Here is a 21290-nt window from a genome sequence, read left to right on the forward strand (position 1 = left end):
TTGTGTTAAAGGTCCTGGACACTAGTCAGAAGCTCAGTGTAGGAAGGGAACTAGCTCTAAAGGTTATTTAGTAAGGTTTCAGTTGCAATCCTTGTTATTTATTTGGACTAAGACCAGAGTCATTTGTTTGTAACCCCCTACGATCCTACCATGTTCCCCTGAGAGCAGACGGCTCCGGCAGTGAGGAACACAACTATCTCGGTCACACGGCAGCTGAGCGGAGCGCGGGCAGGCCGCTGCCGGGACGGACGAGCTGTTTTCAAGCAGAGTGGCAGTGCCCCATAGTGCCCCTTTCAACACCGTGCGCTGATGCCAATTTTCACGTTTTTGTGAACAGGGGCAAAAGCAGTATAAGTTAAACACAAGGGTTGACCACAGACCTCATTCCTCCAACAGACAGCCGGGTTCCCGGCCCGGGGAGGCTGCAGGGTCCCGGCAGAGCGAGGACGATGCGAAGGCGAGCGCTGGGTCGGGAGCCTCCCCCGTCCCCGGGCTGCGCAGGGGGGAACGATGCTCTGGCACTCACGGCAAATCTGCTTTCCAGCCCTTCCTCTTACGGGCTTCCAAAGCCAGAAGGAAAGTCCTCAATTCAGAGCAGAGCATTCAAGTAAATGAGCTCATTCTTGAAAACAAAAGCAGGTCTCTATGAAGAGGAAGGTGGCACATGGCTGACACTTACTGTAGATCACCAAATGACAGCACGTTCATCAAAGAATTTTAATTGTCCAAGCTAATCATAGTTCTTTCACCCTTATAATTCAGGAGCAGATGCAAGATTGGACAAGGACTGTTATGGAATAAAGTAGATGGCAATAAATAAAGTTTAAATTAAACTCCTTGAAATGTAGTGGTGCTGCGCAAACACCGGCACAGGATTTATGGGACCACATCTGGCCGAGAGGCTTTAACAGCTCCTGTGCAGCGCCCGCATTCTTGGGAGTGCCGGTGTGCAGAGGGGAGGGCGGTTACCCCGTGGGCCTGTGGCACAGAATTAACGCCACTGCTGCAGCAGGGACTGTCAGAAAAATGAGGCTCCCGCCGGGAGAGAAACTTATAACAGAAGGAAATCTCAGCGGTGGGCTGAAGATGGAGATACAGCCAGATCAGACAAGTGAACAGTAACATTGCTCTCCTCCGCTCCGAGCTGGGCAAACCTAATGCTGCACGTTTCTGTAAGTGGGACCAGTACACACATCCCTCATTACATGAAAGCCAGAAACTGTCTGAGGCTCTGAACAAGCTCATTTCTCCTTTGCAAACAGCCAGGATTCACAGCGTCTCGTACGCATGCCAGCCTCAGCGTGCTTTTTCCCATGGGAAATCCTGATGCAGGGAGATGCTGATGCCATCCCCTTGCTTCTCCCACGCCAGCACATACCGTCGCTTTCAAGACAACACGGGTGAGGAGTGTGCACAGAGTGACCTGCGGCAGCTGATGATAATGGGATACAAAGACCAAACCCTGCTGCCACCCAGGCACGTCTGTCTCAGCACCGGGCACACACAACCAGCTCTTGCCCCGGCCAGCAGCAGCCCCGTTTCCCCAGCGCCATGCTCCACAGGGCAGCACAGCAGGGGTGACAGAGACCTGGCTCCTTCTGCACACCGGTACTGGTACACTGGTACCGGTACTCCTCCAGCACACTCATCCCTTGCCACCAAAGGCCAACAGCACTGCACCACAGAGGACACATCAGACTCCCTCCCAGAGTCAAGAAGAAGAGCCGGGAGCTCAGGTACCTGACCCTTGGTGTCACCAGAAACGCTTAAGCAGCTCCCCTGGCGTTTGACCAGCCCTACCTCGGACACAGCATGGGACACAGACACAGCATGCAGCCCGGACCTGGAAATCAGGTCTGTTCTTGCCATTATCATCTCCTCACAGACAACTCTTACTGTCGTCCAGATGGATCTGAACAGCCCACGGACACAAAAGGAGTCTCCGAGACTGACAAGTCCCTCTCCAAGCACTGTAGATGTTCCTGAGCCTCTAGATTACGACAGTAACCTCAGGAAGAAAAGATGGGTACAGAAAAGAGCTCCGGCCAAAACCACAGCAAACCATTGCTAAGTGTCTTGGCTGTGCTCTTCTCTCTGCCCGGCTAACGCTGGGGCATCCTACACCTCTGCGCGGTCTGCTGCCGCTGGAAGCCTCTGCTGGGAGTAAGCTGGCTCGGAAGGGAACTGTGCTCTCATTCCTCCTCCCAAAACTGTGCACCAAAAGAAAAGGGGAACAAATATCTCTCCCACACAAAAACAAGTTTGAAAGCTGAGACAGGTAACGAAACCAGTAATTGAGCAGCAGAACTGCTAGACACCGGCACGGAGACAGGTGGTGACAGCACTCACATTTTTTTGGACAGGTTTCTAATTACTGAACACACTTGAATGCTCGCTACAGAACCTGTGTGCACTCACAGGCAGAGGCGTGTTAGCTGTCACGCCAGTCGGCATCTCCGAGAAGAGGTGACAGCTATATAAACAGAGCCATTACCCGAGAAGAGCGAGCGCTCAGCTGGTGCTCGGAGCAGCGCGTTCCTGCCCAAGCAGGCACCCGGGGACACGCCGCAGCATCGGGGCAGGAACAGCCCAGTGCCTGTGGACACAGCCACACCTCCCCCAGAGCTGCTGTGGGTTGGCCCGGCACAAAGCCTGGACGAGTCTACCACCTCGCAGAAAGCTCTCTAGGAGTTTACGGTAGTTAAAGCAGTAAGTGAGAAACCCACACAGCACGACAGCAAAGTGCGACGGAGCAATAGGCGACGCAGCTCGGGGCAGTGCCGGTCAGTGGGTGGACAGACACTTTATTTTCATCAGGGATGGGGAGTCACGCAGCATCCCAGACTGGTGGGGGCTGAAAGGGCCCTCTGGAGCTCCCCCATCCCACCCCCCGCCAGAGCAGGGGCACCTCCAGCAGTGGCACAGGACGGCGTCCAGGCGGGTTTGGGATGGCTCCAGAGGGGGAGACTCCCCCACCTCTCTGGGCAGCCTGTGCCACTGCTCTGCCGCCCTCACAGCAGAGAAGGCCCTCCTCAGGTGGAGATGGAACTGCCGATGGTCACCTTTGTGCCCGTTCCCTCTTGTCCTGTCACTGGGCACCACTGAAGAAAGTCTGTTCCCATCCCCCCGGCACCTCCCTTTAAGTAGTGATACACATTGATAAGATCCCCCCTCAGTCTTCTCTTCTCCAGACTGAAAAGCCCCACGTCCCTCAGCCTTTCCTCATAAGATAAGATGCTCCAGTCCCCACATCCTTGCCCTCCAACACAGCTGGGAGACCTATCTGGAGCACTTCACAGTTTATCAATCCCAGCCCATATCAAGGCACATCTCGGTCCCACCAGGTCCAAGACAGGAGCACTGATACGAAGAGAGAATAAAGCCGGTGCCCACGAGCTGAGCTGCGCAGGACAGAGAGCACCACTGGAGTGCCCCAGCACAGCCAGCTCACCCCTGGCGGCACAGTGGCACCCGAAGGCTTTGCGCTGGGCCAGCAGGAGCTGCAGGACAGCGATGGAGAGGGACGGGCACGCGGCTTGTTTGTGCCAGTGTGCTGGTGAGGCGGCCATCACGGCAGCTGCGGCAGGAATGGCAGCATGGGGCTGCAAAAAAGCACAGCCGCAGGAGCGGGAAAAGCTGCTATTCCTAAACCCTTTTAAAAGGCAGCGCTCGATACCATTGCTTTACTGGCTGACTTCGCTATCGAGGGATTTTTACAGTCATTTGGTAAGCGCAGGTGATACAGCCTAAGGTAACCGTGCACAGACCCGTTTGCTTGCCACAGAAATTGTGACGGCCACAAACCCCGCCTGGAGGGTGGCCACGGCTGGCAGAGTCACCCGCGGAGCCGAACGGCTGCAGATAACGGCGCCAGGTAGCGCAAAGCGGGCACAGACGGCACAAGGTGCCTGGGCACGCGGGGACAAGGGAACCGGGAGCACCGGAGCAGACGGGCGCAGAGGGAGCTGAGGTAGCGGGTTCCCCGGCCGGGGAGCCGGGCTGCGGCCGCGGGCTCCAGACAGAGCCTCCTGCAAAGAAACCTCCCCAGAGCGGGAGACACCAGTGAGAACTGCAGGGTTCAGTAATCTAACTTCTTGATAATACCAAAAAAACTCCAGGATTAGGAGGGGGGAGGTGAGAGAATTCAGTTCTCCCCTCCTTCACCATGACAATAAGGGAGGGAAAAGTAGGAAGTAAAAGTGAAAGGTAGAAGTTAAAAGCTGTGAGAACGAGAATTTAAAAAAGAAAATAAACAAAGTAAAGTTCTTTGATTAAAACACAGAGGGCAACAGGTGAGCAGAGGGGAGAGAAAAAAAAATAATCACTTTTCTAAAGATGCGTTTATCTTCCACCAAAGATGAGTCATGCTGGCAGCTCGCTGTGACGCCGAGGGCCACGGCAGCCCTCCTGCCCGCGCCCCCACCCAAACAGCCCCAGCACCTCCATCTCCGCATCCTCACCGGGGCTCAGCACGACCTGCCCAGGGCTTGTTACTGATGTGTTTCCTAACAATATTTATAAATAGCTACCGAATTTGGGTCCGTTTAATAGCAATTGAATAGTATCAGCAAAGCCAATGGTAGGCAGAGCCCTGACTGAGCACTTGTGAGGAGCTCACGATGGAGAGGATCCACCTGCTGATGCCACCGTACCGTCCCCACCACGTCCCCACCGCACCACCGAGGCCGCACACGGCTCCCTGCCGCGGGAGGCTTTGATCGGCCTCTGCAGAGGACGGAGACCAGGGCTGGAAAAAAGCAAAGTCCAGACCAGATGTGCCAATTGCTTCAACTTGGTCTCCCCATTTCAAACGAAGGAACTGCGCAGCAGCACGGCGGCTCGCTCCCCGAGCGCCATCGGCGTAGAGCCCAGGCAGGTCCCGCAGTCTGCTCCCTTCTCACTGACAACAAACAGCAACAACTGTAATGAATCACCCACTTCACTCATGACGAACCCACTGCTGCAGGACGGTCCCCCGGGTGGGAAATGGCCTCTCCCCACAACAGCAGCCGCTGCTGGGGACATTCTGGAAGGGCACAGGGAACGGGGCAGGGACAGCCATGGTGATTTCCCTGTGTGGGGACGCTCCCGGAAGCCCACCGAGGCTCCTGCTGCTAGGGCTGGACCTGACCAAATATAATTTATCATGCATTTCTGCTCCGTGGAACTGAAAGGCAGCCCGGGCGCTGGGAACCAGTGTGTCCATGGCAGTGGGGCTGAGGAGAGGGTCTGGAAGGGCATCACCCACCCAACGGGGCTGCAGAGATCAGTCCTCTACCCACCCACAGAGAAAAACTCCAACTGATGCATCGACTGAGCAAAGGCTGCGGCACAGGAACACCTCGAAGAGACAACGCAGGACAGATTCACCTCAAAATGAAGACACGTGTCTTCCAGAAACGGTTGTACAGCAACAGAGGAAGCTGAACTAATGGATTCAGCCACGCTGACCACATCAGTTTATTAGGCAAGCTGAGAAACAAAATTAGGAGGAAACACAGCAAAGCATGACAGAAAAGAAAACAAATTAGAGGGAACTGGGTAATATTTAGCAGTAGATTGTCACTGACCATCAGAGAGAGATGAGAGAGAGGTCAGACACAGTGCTGGCTAGACACGAGGAGCTGTGACGGCGCCTGTGGAAGTCATTCACAGCACATACCACAGCAAGTGCAAGAGGTGAGGCACCACGCAGGTGGGACCCAGCTGGCAGCTCTTCCTACAGCCTTAGTGTAGCCCTTGAGAGCTCCCACATCCAGCAGTGCCGCAGCAATGCCCTTCTCGCACCCCAAAATCACGACAGAGGCTCCATCCCCCTCTGACCCAAGCACCCAGAGTAGGAGGATCTGCACTGACCTTGTCCACAAAGCTGTGCGAGGCTCGGAAGGATGAGGACCAGATCCCTCCCCATCACTGGCGTTTCCCAACTGCCGTCGCCCCTCTCTGGGAAGGATGCTTTGGCCTCCTGACACCGGGCTGAACAGGAGACTAATGCAACCAGAGAGGTAAAGCCAGTAAAATGGAGTCACCTGATGGCCGGGGTACGAGCTCCAGGTGAGAAGATGAATGCTGAAGCAGGTGGACTTACTTGGGTCTCTCACCTGGGCATGACCTGTGTAATTAGCCGAGTAGCTCCCTTTCCAGCTGTGCTTTAAAAGTAGCTAGAAGCGTGTGGCAAGAGAAGCCGCTTGCTTAGAATGTGGGAAATGTTCCCAAAATGTCTGGCTGTAATGGGGCCGGTTGGGCAGAGGGTAATTAAGTGTCAAGGGCCTGATCCAGATTAGGCTGAAGACAAATTTCAAGTGACTTAGCCCACAATCAGCTCTGTGTGGGAAAAGAACTCAAAATCGAATGAGGAATCAGTGAGTTTAGGTGCATTTGGGCGATACAAGCCTGCAGGGAAGGGGGATGTCTGGATTGAAATTCTGGACTCACTTGCCTCAAATCTTCCTTAGATGTTGAAGTGTTTTATTCTGATTTATACCCAGTGAGGAATACCAGGCCCAGCGCGTCTGGTAACAAGAAAGATTTCACTGATATGCAGTGTTCATAACACATGTGCCATAAATGGAGTAGTCAGTGCTGTATTATTCTTTGAAAAGAATACATGGAAAAGTACTATTAAAAAACCAACACCTACTACCTTTCATATATTATTTCTTCTGCTAGAAAGGTATCTCAGGATTAAAAGATTATCAGTGTGTTAGCATTCATATTCTGAATAAAGTGTCTCTGGTCATTTTTTTGCATGTGCACAGACTGGTAATTTAAAGGCTACGTGAAATTGTTTTGGATGCTAAATAATATTGAGAGGAAATTGCATTAGATGGCAGGGAAGAGAAATGTGACTTTGTCATTAAGTCTCTGAAGTACGCTCCTGTTTCATCCCCCTCCTCCCCCTGAGAATAATATGGCATTTAATTTTCCAATTATATAAATACATGAACACTGGATTACTAGAGGCAGATAATTGAATATTTTGACTGTTCTACAAGGGACCCTTCATATCTGAAGTGGGAGATAAACAGGGCACACTGCATCAGCCTCTGCATGCACAGGCCATAAAAACCTGTATTAGATCCACAGACTATATAAAGATCTCCAAAACAGAGGGAGATCTTACCAGTGTTCATTATGTACAGTAGTTAATTTATTCCATTGATATCACGGTAGCTCATACACTAGTAAAACCTGGGTATTTTAGGCCACAGATTGTACTACTTGAAAGCTGTAAGGAAAGGCATTCGCAGTTGTAGCATTTCAAATCCGACTCTTCTGTAACTCCATCTTTACAGGACATCAATCACAAGATGAGAGAAACTGTAAGCTATTTTCTAGTAACACACTGCCAATCGCAAGACAAATGTCAGATGTCACAAAATGAGAAGTAACCATTTTTCAACTTGTGAATGTCTTCAAATATATTACAATGAAAGCGTGAAAAAAATGACCCTTTCAGCTTCATTGGTCGTGACAGATGCCAGACCTTGGAGTTTGGCATTTTATCTTCATACTGCAATAATCTTTATGAAACTTAAACAAGGCTGAGGGCAGTGGCATTAGTCCACAATCATCCTCTTATGTACAATACCTAACATTTCAAACAGTCTAGCCGTAGAACTAAAAAAGATCATCTACTACTATTCCTATAGGTGTTACAGAAAAAGACAAAGAGAAGAAGAGACGCCCACGTCTGATATTAACACATGCCAGGTATTAGTTTCTCGTGGGCTCAGCTGGAGCTCTGAGTTGTATTGCCATGCTGCTGATTGCCACTTAGGAAAAACACATGCTGCTTCAAACTAACATCAGGAAAAGAAACTCTCAACTTTTCCTGAAGTAAAAACTCACTCGACACCGTGTGTGAATTTAGTCTGTGACATTAAAGGGGTGGACTCCCTCTGCACCAACCGTGTGCTTCCTTTCGCGTTTCTGATGCACCGGCCGTGGGAACGTGCCGATAGCAAGCTCAGGTCATTTTTTCTCCACTCCAAAGCTAAATGCCCAGAGGCTGTGCCATCTTATGGCTTTGCCTTTTCTGCCAGTATGGAGAACACTAGCACAGAACTCAATTCATTAACAGTGAAGAGTAGAACAAAGGAGGAAAATCAAATTCAGATGCAGACAGACGTTATTGTAATAAAATAGGAGACTGAAAAGAATTCGACCAAACAACCCCGAAGTTCCAAGTTTCTCACGTCCTTTCAGCCAGTCTCAGGTTCTGCTCAGGCCCCCGCGAGAGGAGTGTCATTATGGAAGTCTTGAAAAATAAAGACTACTCTGTACAACTCCAGTGGTACAGTCCAGCATCCTTCACAAAACATCCTGAGAAATAATATAGATCTAATTTGTACAGAGTTATACTGTTATTTAAGGGGAAAAATGAAGAATATGTGCAAAGACAAACAAATCTGCTCTAGATGTTATTAGAGGTCCAAATTGGGTAACAAGCACACAAATGGCAAAAAATAAGCAAACCTAGAATACCATTAGTTAGCCTACAGTCAGTGACAGGATTGGTTTCACTGGAGTTTACGTGAACTCTTCGTCCTTCGCACTGTAAAGCTTCTCGCAGAAGCAGTGCTTAGTACCTGAAGACAAAACCACCACTTCATTCACCAAATTTGACTTCATGAAGTAAATTTTTTCTGTGAATTAGTGTCAGCTTATTGGTTCTGTGGAAGCAAAAGGACAAACATCTCTAGTTTTTCTTTAAAAAATTAACAGTACTTGTCATGGCAAAGACACGTACAAAGAAGCAGAAGCCAAAATGTGATTTCAGTGTTTTAAGACCAACTTTAAAAAATAAGTACATAGACAATGATCAAATCTGTATTGATTCCAACACGTGCAGTCCAATCCATGGAAAGAAGAGGGTCAAAGCCTGAAGTCTGACCACAAACATAATTCCAGGTTTCAGTTTTCCAGAGTCCACAACTGGTATTTGGGACAGCAGCTCCTTACTTGGTTTCCGTGATACATCCAGTGCATACAAAGCAATGCAATTCCTTCGACACGAGCGTGCCTCGCCATCAGCGCAACCAATCCCGTGACGCCGGGTATCGTCCCACTGTATTTTGGTCCCTGTCGTCACATATGGGTTTCTGTACACTCGGGATGAAAGCACAGTTTGTCACGAGCTGTGCTGTAGGTCCGACAGAGAGGTAAATAAATAGCCATCGCCAGGATCGTTATCTGAGAAGGGGAGCCTGCAGTAGACTTCTGAAGAGCATGAATTTAAAAAGCTGAAATAAATAATCGTGACTGTTAGATGAAGGAATTCAAGAGTCTGTCTCTCCTGCAGTACACGTACGAACCTGAGGATTAATTCTCAGTTCTGTCCTGGTGAATTAGCACCATTAATAGCGATGATTTCTATAATCTGCAAATTTACCAGCTGCAGCGGTGCGGTTCAGGAGGGGTGTATGTGTAGCTGGTGTAAGGTGAAGTCCATCTGTCTGACAAGGAACTACTGCGCTTCGGCGCTCCACGATTCCCCGGCCACAAACCAGGCGCTTTTCGTCCAGGGCAGCCAGGTGGTACTCACAAAAATCGATCAGCGATGCCACTTGCTCGTGAAGTGGGAGGGACTTGTATTTTTTCTGGGCCAGGCAGAAGAAAGCTTCGACAAAGGCTTGCAAACACATTCCTGCAAGGAAAAGGTGTTTATAGGAGATTCACAGCACGGTGTTCTCCAGCAAACTGCATTCTTTAAACATAACAATCTCTCTTGTTTCCTTAGCACCAAGGCCAAATGTGCACGTGCTGGGTGCGGACACATACACTTGTGTTAGTTAACGGCTTTTAAATTAAACAGCAGCCATCTAGAATGCTAACTAGGAAAAGAAATTGCCTGTCCTTCAAAAACCAAAAGACAAGGTTTTATTTGTATGTAACATGCACATGAGCTCATTTAGTGTTTGAGTAGAGGGTATGCCCAGGCTGGGTCACAGAGGGGGCCACTGTCGCCGAGCCATCAGCCTGACCCGCAGCCAGAGGCAAACCGGTACAGCAACGGCTGATTTTAAGATGTTGCACAATTAAATCGGTGTAACATCAGCCTTGATTTCTGCTGCCTCACATATTAAGTTGAAACAGAATCAGAGACGCAGTAACATGTTGAGCTCCAAGGAAAACAATCCACCTGGAGAGAAAAACAAGTTTGTATCGGCAGCCAAACTGGGTTATTTAAACCTTTTATTTTTAGAGATGAACCTAAACCAAAAGTTCAAATGTAGACCTACTGAAACAGGATGGTATTTCAGTCTGTAGCACTATCAAGGTAACCCCATTACCAAGTATCACCTTAGCGCAGAAGTGAGTTTATTTGAAGCGTCGCTTTCCTTCTGCGAAGACTCTGCTCGGTACGAACCCTCAGCCTTCCTTTGGGCGGCGATGAGGCCATTTCTCAGCCATCCCCAGGAACTCTACACTAGGGGTTTTTCAACCGAATGAAAAACAGTTGAAGTGGGTACGAAGGGAGAGCGGTGCAGTGCCAAAAAACTTCTCTGCTATAATAAAACCCTCTGCTCTGCCCCTTCCCAAACAAAAGCGCCCCGCAGAAACCACAGGCTGCAGCACAGACTCTTCAGGTGGTGTTTGATCACATCGTACTAATGACACACTACCACAGCCAATGGCAAGAGGGGCTGCATGTTAACGCTAATTATTGTATTTAAAACCTTGAAGTAAAACCTACTTTAATGCTTAATTAAGAAGCCAGACCACAATCGGTTGTGCAGAATGCCAGCAACAAGGAGCAGTTATAGCCGCTTTGTGCTTTAACTGGCTCTCCCAGTTTGAACATACACTCAAGACGATTATTTTAGGCTGAGACTTTGAAAGATCTGGGGTTTTTAACTTAATGTTGGCTTATTGATGCTGCAGGAAAGGCACCTTTTCAGAATATTACAATTACATTCTGAAGTATAATTTCTCTCAACCGAGGCTGCAGCCGGGGTCGCAAACGATCTCGGCTGTCAAACAGCTCGCAAAGGAATTGTTGGGTTATCTGAAAGCAGCAGCTGCCAGCTCAGTGAATTATTTTATCAGTCACGGTGAGCTGCAGGCAGGGAAAGCACCTTTGGTAGCATACACACTTTCTCCCCAGAAGTGATACTCATGTGAAGCATTTACTGGAAAAAAAAAAAAAAGTTAGAAGCTGCTGTTTTACAACAACAGAAGTAGTGACTGTGTTGGTTACAGCTGGAAGTGGGCCAAACGCAAAGCCAACAGAAAAGGTGGAGTATTTTGTGGTTTAACACCTAGAAAACGGCTGGCTCATTGAGACTCTCAACAAATCTTTTAATTTCTGAAAGCCTGAAGATTCACTTGCATTTCTATTATTTCTGCTAGTGAAATTCTATCAGCTAACCACATAAATGACTTATACCCACACCGAAATGCTAAATGCAAATACTGAAATTTTGCATAGGTGTGAAACTAAGGTGACCCTAACCTACCTAAAGTAGTGCGGGCGTTCACGCATAAGGAACCACTCTATCTCCTCTGCACTACACCTTCATCTTCTCCCTTTTAATCTTAGGTCTGGACTTATTCTTTCCATCGTCATGTGAACAGTCTATTTTACTTACTCTCCTTTTGCCTTACCTTATCTGAATTCCCATACACAAACTCTACAGGATATTATAGGATACCTATGTTCAAGCAAGGCAAAATAATACTTATCTATTTCATACAAATATGAGCCTCATTAACATTTCTGAAGCATGTTCAAATATTAAAAAAAAAAAGTTACATACAAGTAATTTTACTGCTGTCATAACCTGACCACACTCTCACAAATTATTCTGTGCATCACTGAGATTCTTGATGTTTACGCAGGAGGGAACTACAGATGTATTTTAGAGGTGTGGGATAACAAATACAAAAGTCAGTCTCAACTTGGAGACTTTTGATTCTTCTGCTATTTTAGCATTTAAAAAAAAAGATGCAGGAGTGTATACACTCACGTCCATGTTCAGCTTCTTATATAAAAATATATTTTGAACAAATTTCTGGGAAGATGCCAGCTTGCAGCTCTGTGACCAGCATGCCAGTTTACACCAGCAGAATCAACGTGGATTTCTATATCCCACGCTGATTTAAATGTGACAATCCTCTTTGATGGCCACAAGGAACAGTGGTATAAAAGCTTCAAGAATACTCCAAATGCCGTTTCCCTGCTATAAATGGCTCAAAAATGTGTTAGGAACAATTTGTTGTTGTTGTTGTTGAGATGGGAATTGAAATTATTCAAAATTTTACAAGAGCTACAGAAAAGTTGCTGAATTCATGGACTTAAGTTCATATGGAGATGTAATAGCAATTTTAGAAATTAAGTTATATATTAAATGGTGTATTTAGGCCATTAATATAACAAGAAAATAATCCCTGAACTCAGCTATTTGATAGATTACTGCCTCAGACCTAAAAATGTGACCAAAGCAGATGGGGAGGTAATTCACTACTGAAGGCTAGCTTGGCTGTTTGTTTCTCCGGCACATTTCAGCAGCTTTTCTTCATTTTCAATAGGTTTTCTTTGTAAATGTCAATAACATACTCAACAACACATTGCAAACACCTCGCAAAATAGTATCTAAAATGCATGGATCAGGTGCTCATCAAGCTTTTAAAAATGCATTATGCAAATATTTCTTTAGTGAGAGAAACACTCTTTTTTCTTCATTATTTCACTGAGAACTGCAAACCTTCTTTTTCGCTGATAAGACTGAGCATATCATAGGAACGTAAGAGATTCTGGAACTTTGTAAAGTGTCTTGTCTTCTGACCAAAGAACGGAACATACCGTTACTGTTATTAACCTCCTGCTTTTTGCAGAGGAGAGATTCCCAGGCTATACAGCCCAGAGACCTGCTCGTACAAACCCCCAAGCAAACCTAAAACAGAGGGAAAGACAACAGCAGAACGCAGACTGCGATTGTTTGAACAAAAATGCTTGAAGGCCAACTTTCACAAATTTTGATGTAAGACCGTATTGTTACAAATATTTGCCTCATATATAACAAACAACAGACTGGAAACACATCACATTTTTAAAGCAAAGACTGAAGATTATACCTGGGGTGCACAGTGTGGATTTTTAGAAGTAGATCAGGGCTCCTTACGCAATGCTCTGCCGCCCTGGTGATGTCTACCATATGAAAATATTTCAGAAATATTTATGAAGCAAATAAGTTTGCTTTAAAAAACTAAGTCCGTAAGATAATCAACAGAAGAAACCCATTGTTGATGTTTAGTAATCACCTATTCTCACAAGCAAGTAATATTTTTAGCAACCTCAGGCACACGTGCAAATGCAATTTGTATTCACTAGCAGAAAACGGGGCATGCTGGTATTATCGCCAGAATCTAACACTGCCAAGTACTTTAATGCTGCAGCAATAGCGTGCTACCATTTAGGAAAAAAAAATATGTATTCAACCATTTAGAAAAACTAGGTTTGAAGAGGTTTTTTTGTTGAGAGAAACCTTTTTTAAACTTCAAGACAGAAAATATTTACATCAGAAAGTTATCTCCCTGATCTGCACGTCCAAAGTCATCTCTGGGGTCCACGGGTTATCAGTGCGGATCCAAAGCTGTTATAACCGCTTCTCACCGTGGGGCAAGTAATTACACCTAAGAATGCCGACCCTTTAGTGGGAGCAGGAGATAAGAGCCAAACTCATGAAAGAAGAAAACGCTGACATTTCAATTAGCGTGTTTTCCTTTGAAAGGAATTTATGAAAAATCTGTCTTATAAACCCCAAGAAGTGAATGTGGACAGACTCTACCGCGGGTACAGGTAAACTGAGAACAGTTTGTAACTTCAGACTGTTCGGTTCACGTAATTTATACAGTTGGGATCTGGGCAGCCTGAGAGAGAGAGCTATTTTTTTCAGGAGATGAAACTGATTTTCATGTTTATGTATAAATCCAGAAAAAATAACCAAACAATGTAATCAAATTTTAAACAGAAAACCAAAGGCATGGACGGAATGCTCCCTCTGGCCTGCTTATTAAATTGTGAGAGACTTCTTCTAATAGGTTAATATTCTAAATGCAACTGTGTAATAGGGAAACATTTATATTCATTTTTGCAACCACTCAACTGCACTATCAAGAAGATATGTGGTGGTAACACAGTAAATCACCGAGGAAGCTGGGAATAAGATCACACAGTTTAATAAACATTTTCCTTTTGGCTTTAAAACTAAAGAAAATCCTTACCGCTGTTTAGCAAACAGCTTCCCATAGCCTCTGTTGTTGGCTCACATCTTTATGTGCTGCATTTTAATTTAACTGCACATTCCTAAAGTTGAAGTAAATCATTCAGATGAATGATTTGGGACCCCGAGCAGCATGCTGTGGCACGGACCCGCCACCGCCTGCAGAAGGTGCCTCTGACCAGCTGAAGGAACGAAGTCAGAGGACAGTGAATCCTTGTTGGGGTAGATGAGTTTCTTATCAAAGCCTTTCAGCCATCCTGAGTGCACCCCTACACTGAGCGTTACAATCCATGTTGGATGTAAAAATGTTTAAAAGTGACTTAACTGACTCACGCCCCTCTATGAACGAACAGGAGCACAATTCCCAGGACGGGGCGCCTGTAGCAAACAGCACCGCCACTCGCCGTTAAGAGCACTGTGGCAGTTTGTGCAGCAGCCTGCTGTCCTTCAAAAACACCGACCACGAAGATGAAAAAAGGGAGGATACTGTCGGGTGGGGGGCGGAGAGCACTCTGGGAAAAGAGAAGTAACACAGGTAGTTTTGCTTGTCCCCAAAGTAACCTTTTGGGGAACAGAATTAAATCAAAAAGAGAAGAGTATTTACTTCTACCTCCTGCATAGCTTTTTGGTTGGTTGGGTTTTGCACAAGCAGGTAAGCTACTCTTAATACAGACATACCTTCTTACGCTGTAATTAAGTTGGAGGTTCAGTGGGGAATGTTTTAAACGTTTCTCTGCAAACAGCAACAAGAATAACGAATGCAAAATTGCAACCATAAAAAGGGGCTTGCAGCAGACCTGTTCCAATAAATAAACTGATAACTAAGAGTGATCAATTCTATAGGTAAAGGGAAACTGCCATGGAACTAAATAGAAGAATCTGTTGTACATGTACCTGCCTCAGATGTACGTGCCTTGTTCCCATTATATTTACTGAATGTTTGAAGTGTGCTTGAGCTACCAAAACTACAAAAAAACCCAGCTTCCATAGTCTTCAAATACAAAATAGTGTTACCTGATTCTTTGTGGTCTATTCCCATGTTGTTCCACCTTCTTGTGATATCAATATATAAGATATCTACAGAAGCCATTGAAAAATTGCTGTTACTCAGTTTGCAGTTTCTGTTAAAAACAGACAAAATACAGAAAAAAATCTGATTAGGTCCAAACTTCCAAGGTAGGAAAAATTCCACAAGAGCAACTGAGAGAACATGGGAAAAAGTTTACCCATGTCATAAGTCCACAACCACTGTAAGGTGCTCAGTCTAATAAAACACATGGCGCAGATAGCAATCAAACCAGTGTTCATTAAGTGTCTGGATCTGAAACGCTGAAGGCCCTGCATTTTTCAGGTGCAGAACATCTCTTGTATGTACCTGGTGCTGCTGCCCGTGCCGATCTGGCGGGCACCACCTCTGGCAGGAGCGGCTCCGGGCAGGAGCAGCCCACTTCGATGCATGCATCAAAATCCGATTTGCACATGCAATCTCATCTCAATCTCTAGCCACAAAAAGGCAGCAGGTCAGATTACAGATTAACTGGTTTATTCTGGCTTTGCAATAAAGCAGAAAAAAAGAAGAAAAAAAGAAGAAAACCCTGAATATTCCAATTAAAAATAGGAGTTGACTGTTATGCCCAGCTTTCTCCCAGGCTATGGCTAGCACTCTTTCTGAGGCCATAACAGAATGGAATCAATTGGTACGTTGCAAAACCCAACACAAATCTGCACAGACTGTCTACACGAGGCAGAGTTTGCACAGAGAAATACTCTTTTATTTGACTGACTGATCCTGTTTGGAAAGGGCTGGAGGAAAGCTTTCAGGCACAGAATTACTTCTCCATGCCTGAACACGGAACGGATTTACCCTGTGCCTTACTGAACGCTGCCTGGAAAACAGCAGCATCTCTGGATGCATCTCGGGCGTTTGGTGATAAGCACATGTAGGAGATCTGACACTGGTGTGGTCTGAGCCCGCAGCGTGCTGCTCATCAGTATGTCAGAATTAGGTGTCTGTCCAGGATTTCCAGATGTCTGGCAGCCTGGCTGGAACCAGTGCAGTGCCAAAGAGCGGGCCAAAATTTCTAGCCAGAAAAGAAAAACAAAACAAAACAAAACAAAAGCAAACAAACAAAAAACCTCTGGATAATTTAAAAGAATCTTACTCTTTAGTAGCTTAAGCAGAGCTGCCTTAAAACAGAGAGTTAAGGTCTGGCCTAGATAGTCCCCAAAAAATCTTAGTCTGCATCCAAGCGAGGACAAGAGCCACATTCAGCGTTTCCCTTTTAGTTATGTTTTAGAATGAAGAAATTATTGAAGGGGAACAGATTTTGATTAGCCAAAACTGAGTGGCTAGTCTCTGCAGCCACTTGCCCACATGCACACACACACACACACACAGAGTCGCCCTTGTCTACCATTTTATTCTTGAAAAGTGATACAGCACACATCAAAGAAATGTGACCTCATCTCTGAAATGAGTAGTAATGACAGCATCTCAGGAAAGGGCCATATAGTTGGTATAGATGCTCAGGAAAAAAATTAAATCTTTGCCAATATTAAAAAGTTTAATTTAACATGCATTAGGAAATTGCAAACACTATTTCATTGAGATATGGCAACTTATTTTAACAGTCTTAAAAGAAAACGTTGGCATTTATACTGTGTTTCTCTGACAAATGCCAAATTAAGGCTGGACTAAACAATAGAAAATACAGAACTGGAAACAATCCTGTACTGGTCTGTGGATAGAGCAGATGCCTTCAGTCATTTTCTATATATTGTAATTTGTATAACTCAAATTGTTTATATTCATTCCTGAATGCTAAATGCATCTGCATAGAAACAGGATCTGTATTTTAAGAGTACATCTGCTGCGGCTGCTTATTTCTTTTGTCATTGTCAATGAAAGACAGAAAATGAGATATTTGTACCATGAGTAGAACAGATAGATCCATAAAAAACAATAAAAAAACTCCCTCACAAATAAAAAGTATGTGAAAAAATAAATTGAGTTCCTTGCCACTGCAAGTTGCAATTTCACAATGCAAATCCTTAGCGCACAACGCGTCAGCAAATGGCATTTGGAAAGCCTTTCCCGTGGCCTGGGGCAGCCGGCTCTGCCCCCCCCAGCCAGATCTCAAGTGACCCAATTTCGGTTGTCACTTTTTCACAATGGTATTCCTACCATTTACTAGGAACATGACATGTAGACTGAGACTGCAAATAGTATCTCCCAAAGTATTGCTGATCTGCTGTAGAATAAAGACCCAGGTTCCTACTAGACATAGTTTCATAGGTCAGGTGTTTTGGGAGCTTGGAATGAGAAAAACACATCTATTTTATACTGAAATATGCAAAGGTTCAATGGAACTTACGGAGAAAAGTTTCTTTAGAAGGCGCTACTAAACCCACAGGCTAAAAGTGTACCCCTGTTAGGGCCTGCTTTTATTCAACAACAGTTCAGCTAAGCGCAGGGACAGCCGTGCTGCCCCATGGGGTCGGGAGTTTCGAAGTTCTCGACTATGCTTTACACAATTCCTAAAGAAACCTTCACCGTACTAACCTTATAAATGTCCGGAAACCTGTTGGCCCCAACTTTGTTGTTCCTTTCACACCAAGAAATCGGATAAAGAGCGCGGCCACTCTGTCCACGAGTCGCAGATAGTTAAACTGCTTTGCGTACTTGGGAAACACTTGCTTGAGGCAGAGGGAGGGGAGGCTGGCCTCCGCACTGTGGGTGCTGTCGCATTCCCCTCTGTCCGCCGGTCCTGCGTCCAACAGCTCTTCGTTTGCTTCTGACACATGCTCCAAAGTCTGACACCTGGAGCACAGAAAATAATTGTATCTTATGTCAACCTTATTCCTACAAGATTCAATATGCTGTCTTTCTGGATTATTTTTTTTTAATTATAAAACATTATTTTATGAGATCTTTACAATAATGAAAAATGAAGAACAAATACTAAGGTTCTCTAAAGCAGAAATCATGTTATAGGAGTATCTGAAAGGATACCGAGCAGACCATTGTCTGATGCCAAAATACAACTGACAAAGAGATGCTGCACCATTACCAGGTTAATTGTGAGAGCTACTGTTAACTTGTAACTCGCCTTGGAAGGACCAGGAGCAGGGCACAATCATAACGTTTTTCTGTAAGTTTTAAAATTTTTGTTTTATACTGAACCTCTCCCCTGTTAAAACCTTGGGTTTCCCAGCCCAGGAAGGCAGGAGCGGGTGTCTGGTCACCGCAACACCGCACGGTGGCCCTGACCCCGTGCAGCTCTTTTTCTATGCACCTTTGGCTATTGCGGCCGAGGAGGAGGTCAGCAATTTGCTATGCAGGTATGAAACTGCAACAAATTCTCGCTGTGCACCTTCTGGGCACTGGCAAAGCTGAAGAAACAGATGGAAAACATTACCAGTGTTCAGAAATTCAGAGGTGTGGCTTTTAATCCAGCTACAGAATTATAAAAGTGAGTATTTTTCGAAAAGACGGGTGACTTTAGGACCTCAAAATGATGACCATTTAAGACATTACATTTTCCAGAATATCCATGTTCCTTTCAAAAGGTCTTTACAACCTCACAAAAGGTAACAGGCTGATTTCTTCCACACAGACAAGGCAACACCAGACAGTAACTGCACATTGGTGTTATCAGCATCGAACAAATAGAAGTATGTAAAAAAAGACGAGTTTCATGGAATTTCATGGAATATTTCATGGGAAATGCTTAGAGATTGTTATAATCTAATGATATTAAAGTTTATTTTCCAATAATAGTGAGAAGCTTTTACCTTCCCTGATAAGTAAGATACAAAAAGTATGGTAAGGTATATTTGCAAAGAAGAAATTCTAACAATACATTCAGAAGCGATACAGTTCACAGCAATGCACACAAGCACTACTCTAAAGACAATTTCTGTGCAATCCCATTATTTTTTCTTCAAATCCTCTGTGCATACTGTCAAAATACATTATTTCATTGTCACTGTCATTGCCAAATTCCCTAAATAAAGCTGATCGAGATAATGATGTTCCAAAATAAATGTTACATGTTTATTCAGCATGACATATTTTTACTTTTTTTCTGCATTTGACATATCTATATAAAATTCAAGATTGCTATTCTCGTAAGTTCAGAAAGTCTGATAGCTGATGGTAATTATTTGGCACGCACTAAGCATATACAGGTTTTCATCTTCTTTCCAGTCATTTTTTTAAGTACCTATCATCAAGAATAATTCATACCAGGTACTATAAAAATTAGTGCTTTTACTACATTGATCTTTTGTGTTTCTAAGCAGATTTAGTGTCCTTCAGAAAGCTCTGTTCCAGCAGAGAACAACAACCAACACAGTTATTATCCACCCACAGCACTGTAAAAGTTCTTAAGTCAAATCTGCAATAAATCTGTACCTTCCGACTTGGATTCCAAAAGGCAGATTTCCTCAGCCCTCAAACAACCATCCTGCAGTCACTCATCCATAACAAATATCCCCATGGGATTTGTGACCTCTCTTTTCTACTAAATTTTCCTGAAAGACATTACTCAGTTGCCACGCTCTGTCCCCTTTCAGGACAGAATACTTCAAAATTATACTTTTAATTTCTAGTGAGAGGCGCGTTGAAAATAAATGCGTGGCAACTGTCAGAAAGGGCCCTTACAGGGAAGAAAAGTAATGATCACCAAAAAAAATATTGAGTAAGTATGAATTAAATTGTGAACTCTGATTTCTAAAAGGCATTTGAGGGGGCAGGTTTTCAACCCTGCTTGAATCTGGGCTCTAAATTCATTCACACCTCCACATTTTTGCCTTCAAATGCAGCAGGTCCCAAACGGCAACCGCAGCTCAGCGCCGAACGCATGCTGGGAACTCCTCCCTGCGCCAAACGCCAGCTCCGAGTTTATTTGGATGAACTTTGAACGTCAGCAGACGTCACACCAATTCTTTGGAAAAAGCATCCACGTTCAGCCTCTTTCGGCGCTTAAGTACCCGTAACTGCCAAGACATTGCTGCTGGGGGGGCTGTCACGTTGCGACTCACACAGCATCTCTTCTTCCAAGACTACTTTTACCAAATTTTAAAATATATTGTTTGTGTTGTATCCACACTTAGATTCACTGATTTTGAATAGCTATAAATGTGATCCCTTTTGAGATAAAAGACTCCAAAAAGGCTTTAAAAAAAATACAAGTCTTAGGTAGTGCTTTGATAATGTTCCTCTTTGCTGCAGAGAGCAAAGTAGAAAAATAATGTTATTTTTGTCATTAGTTAAGTAAAGCTTAAAGTAATAAATTACTAGTTTTGTTCTTTCTCACGTAAGATTGGATGGTGGTTTCACTGCCATCGAGTACCCTCTGGCTGCCAGTAGAGCAAGAGTACGTACAGCCAAGAAACAATAAGCACACAGGCTTCTATTTTTAATCTTAAAAGGTCTGTTCATGAATTTAAAAATTCAAATGCAGCCAGTTGAACTAGACCTTGACCAAATGTGAAACCTTGTACTCAGTAGGAGAGAAGGTTGTGTTGTTTGCAACATAATTCGCTTTAATGACTCCTGGAAGCCCTGAACCCTTTCTCATTGTAAATTCAAGAGTCTTTTTGGATTGTACATTATTCATTCATCATTAATGCTTTCACTTACAAAAATATAAAGCTTTACTTTAAGAGATGCAAGCAGAGCATTTCATTAGGTTTCATATTTTTTTTACAGAAAATCCCAAAGAGACTGTTAAAGGGATCAGCTTCAGAGAAATTAACCCCAGCACCGGGTCTCTCCGGCGCCCGTGCTGCCCAGCCGCGGGAGCGGGGCTGCAGTGCCGCCTGCGCCGCGCTGCCCACACCGCCGAACAACAGCTCTTCATCTCCTTCATCTTTTCCAGCGGTGCCCAGTGACAGGACAAGAGGGAACGGGCACAAACGTGACCATCGGCAGTTCCATCTCAACCTGAGGAGGGCCTTCTCTGCTGTGAGGGCGGCAGAGCAGTGGCACAGGCTGCCCAGAGAGGTGGGGGAGTCTCCCCCTCTGGAGCCATCCCAAACCCGCCTGGACGCCGTCCT

General features: G+C 45.1%; 1 protein-coding gene across 1 annotated transcript in view; it reads right to left on the reverse strand.

Annotated features, from left to right (window-relative positions):
* Nucleotides 1-9359: 9359 nt before the first annotated feature.
* Nucleotides 9360-21290, reverse strand: part of TTLL11 (tubulin tyrosine ligase-like family, member 11) — a 61345-nt gene continuing 49414 nt past the window's right edge. Inside the window, exons 9-11 of the mRNA XM_009892351.1 lie at nucleotides 17791-18048; nucleotides 15243-15349; nucleotides 9360-9649 (exon numbers count right to left, since the gene is read on the reverse strand). Of these exons, the coding sequence (XP_009890653.1) occupies nucleotides 9360-9649; nucleotides 15243-15349; nucleotides 17791-18048 (655 nt within the window). The remainder of the gene's footprint in view (nucleotides 9650-15242; nucleotides 15350-17790; nucleotides 18049-21290) is intronic.

This window comes from Charadrius vociferus, unplaced genomic scaffold, assembly GCF_000708025.1.
Source record: "Charadrius vociferus isolate BGI_N301 unplaced genomic scaffold, ASM70802v2 scaffold549, whole genome shotgun sequence".
Taxonomy (NCBI): domain Eukaryota; kingdom Metazoa; phylum Chordata; class Aves; order Charadriiformes; family Charadriidae; genus Charadrius; species Charadrius vociferus.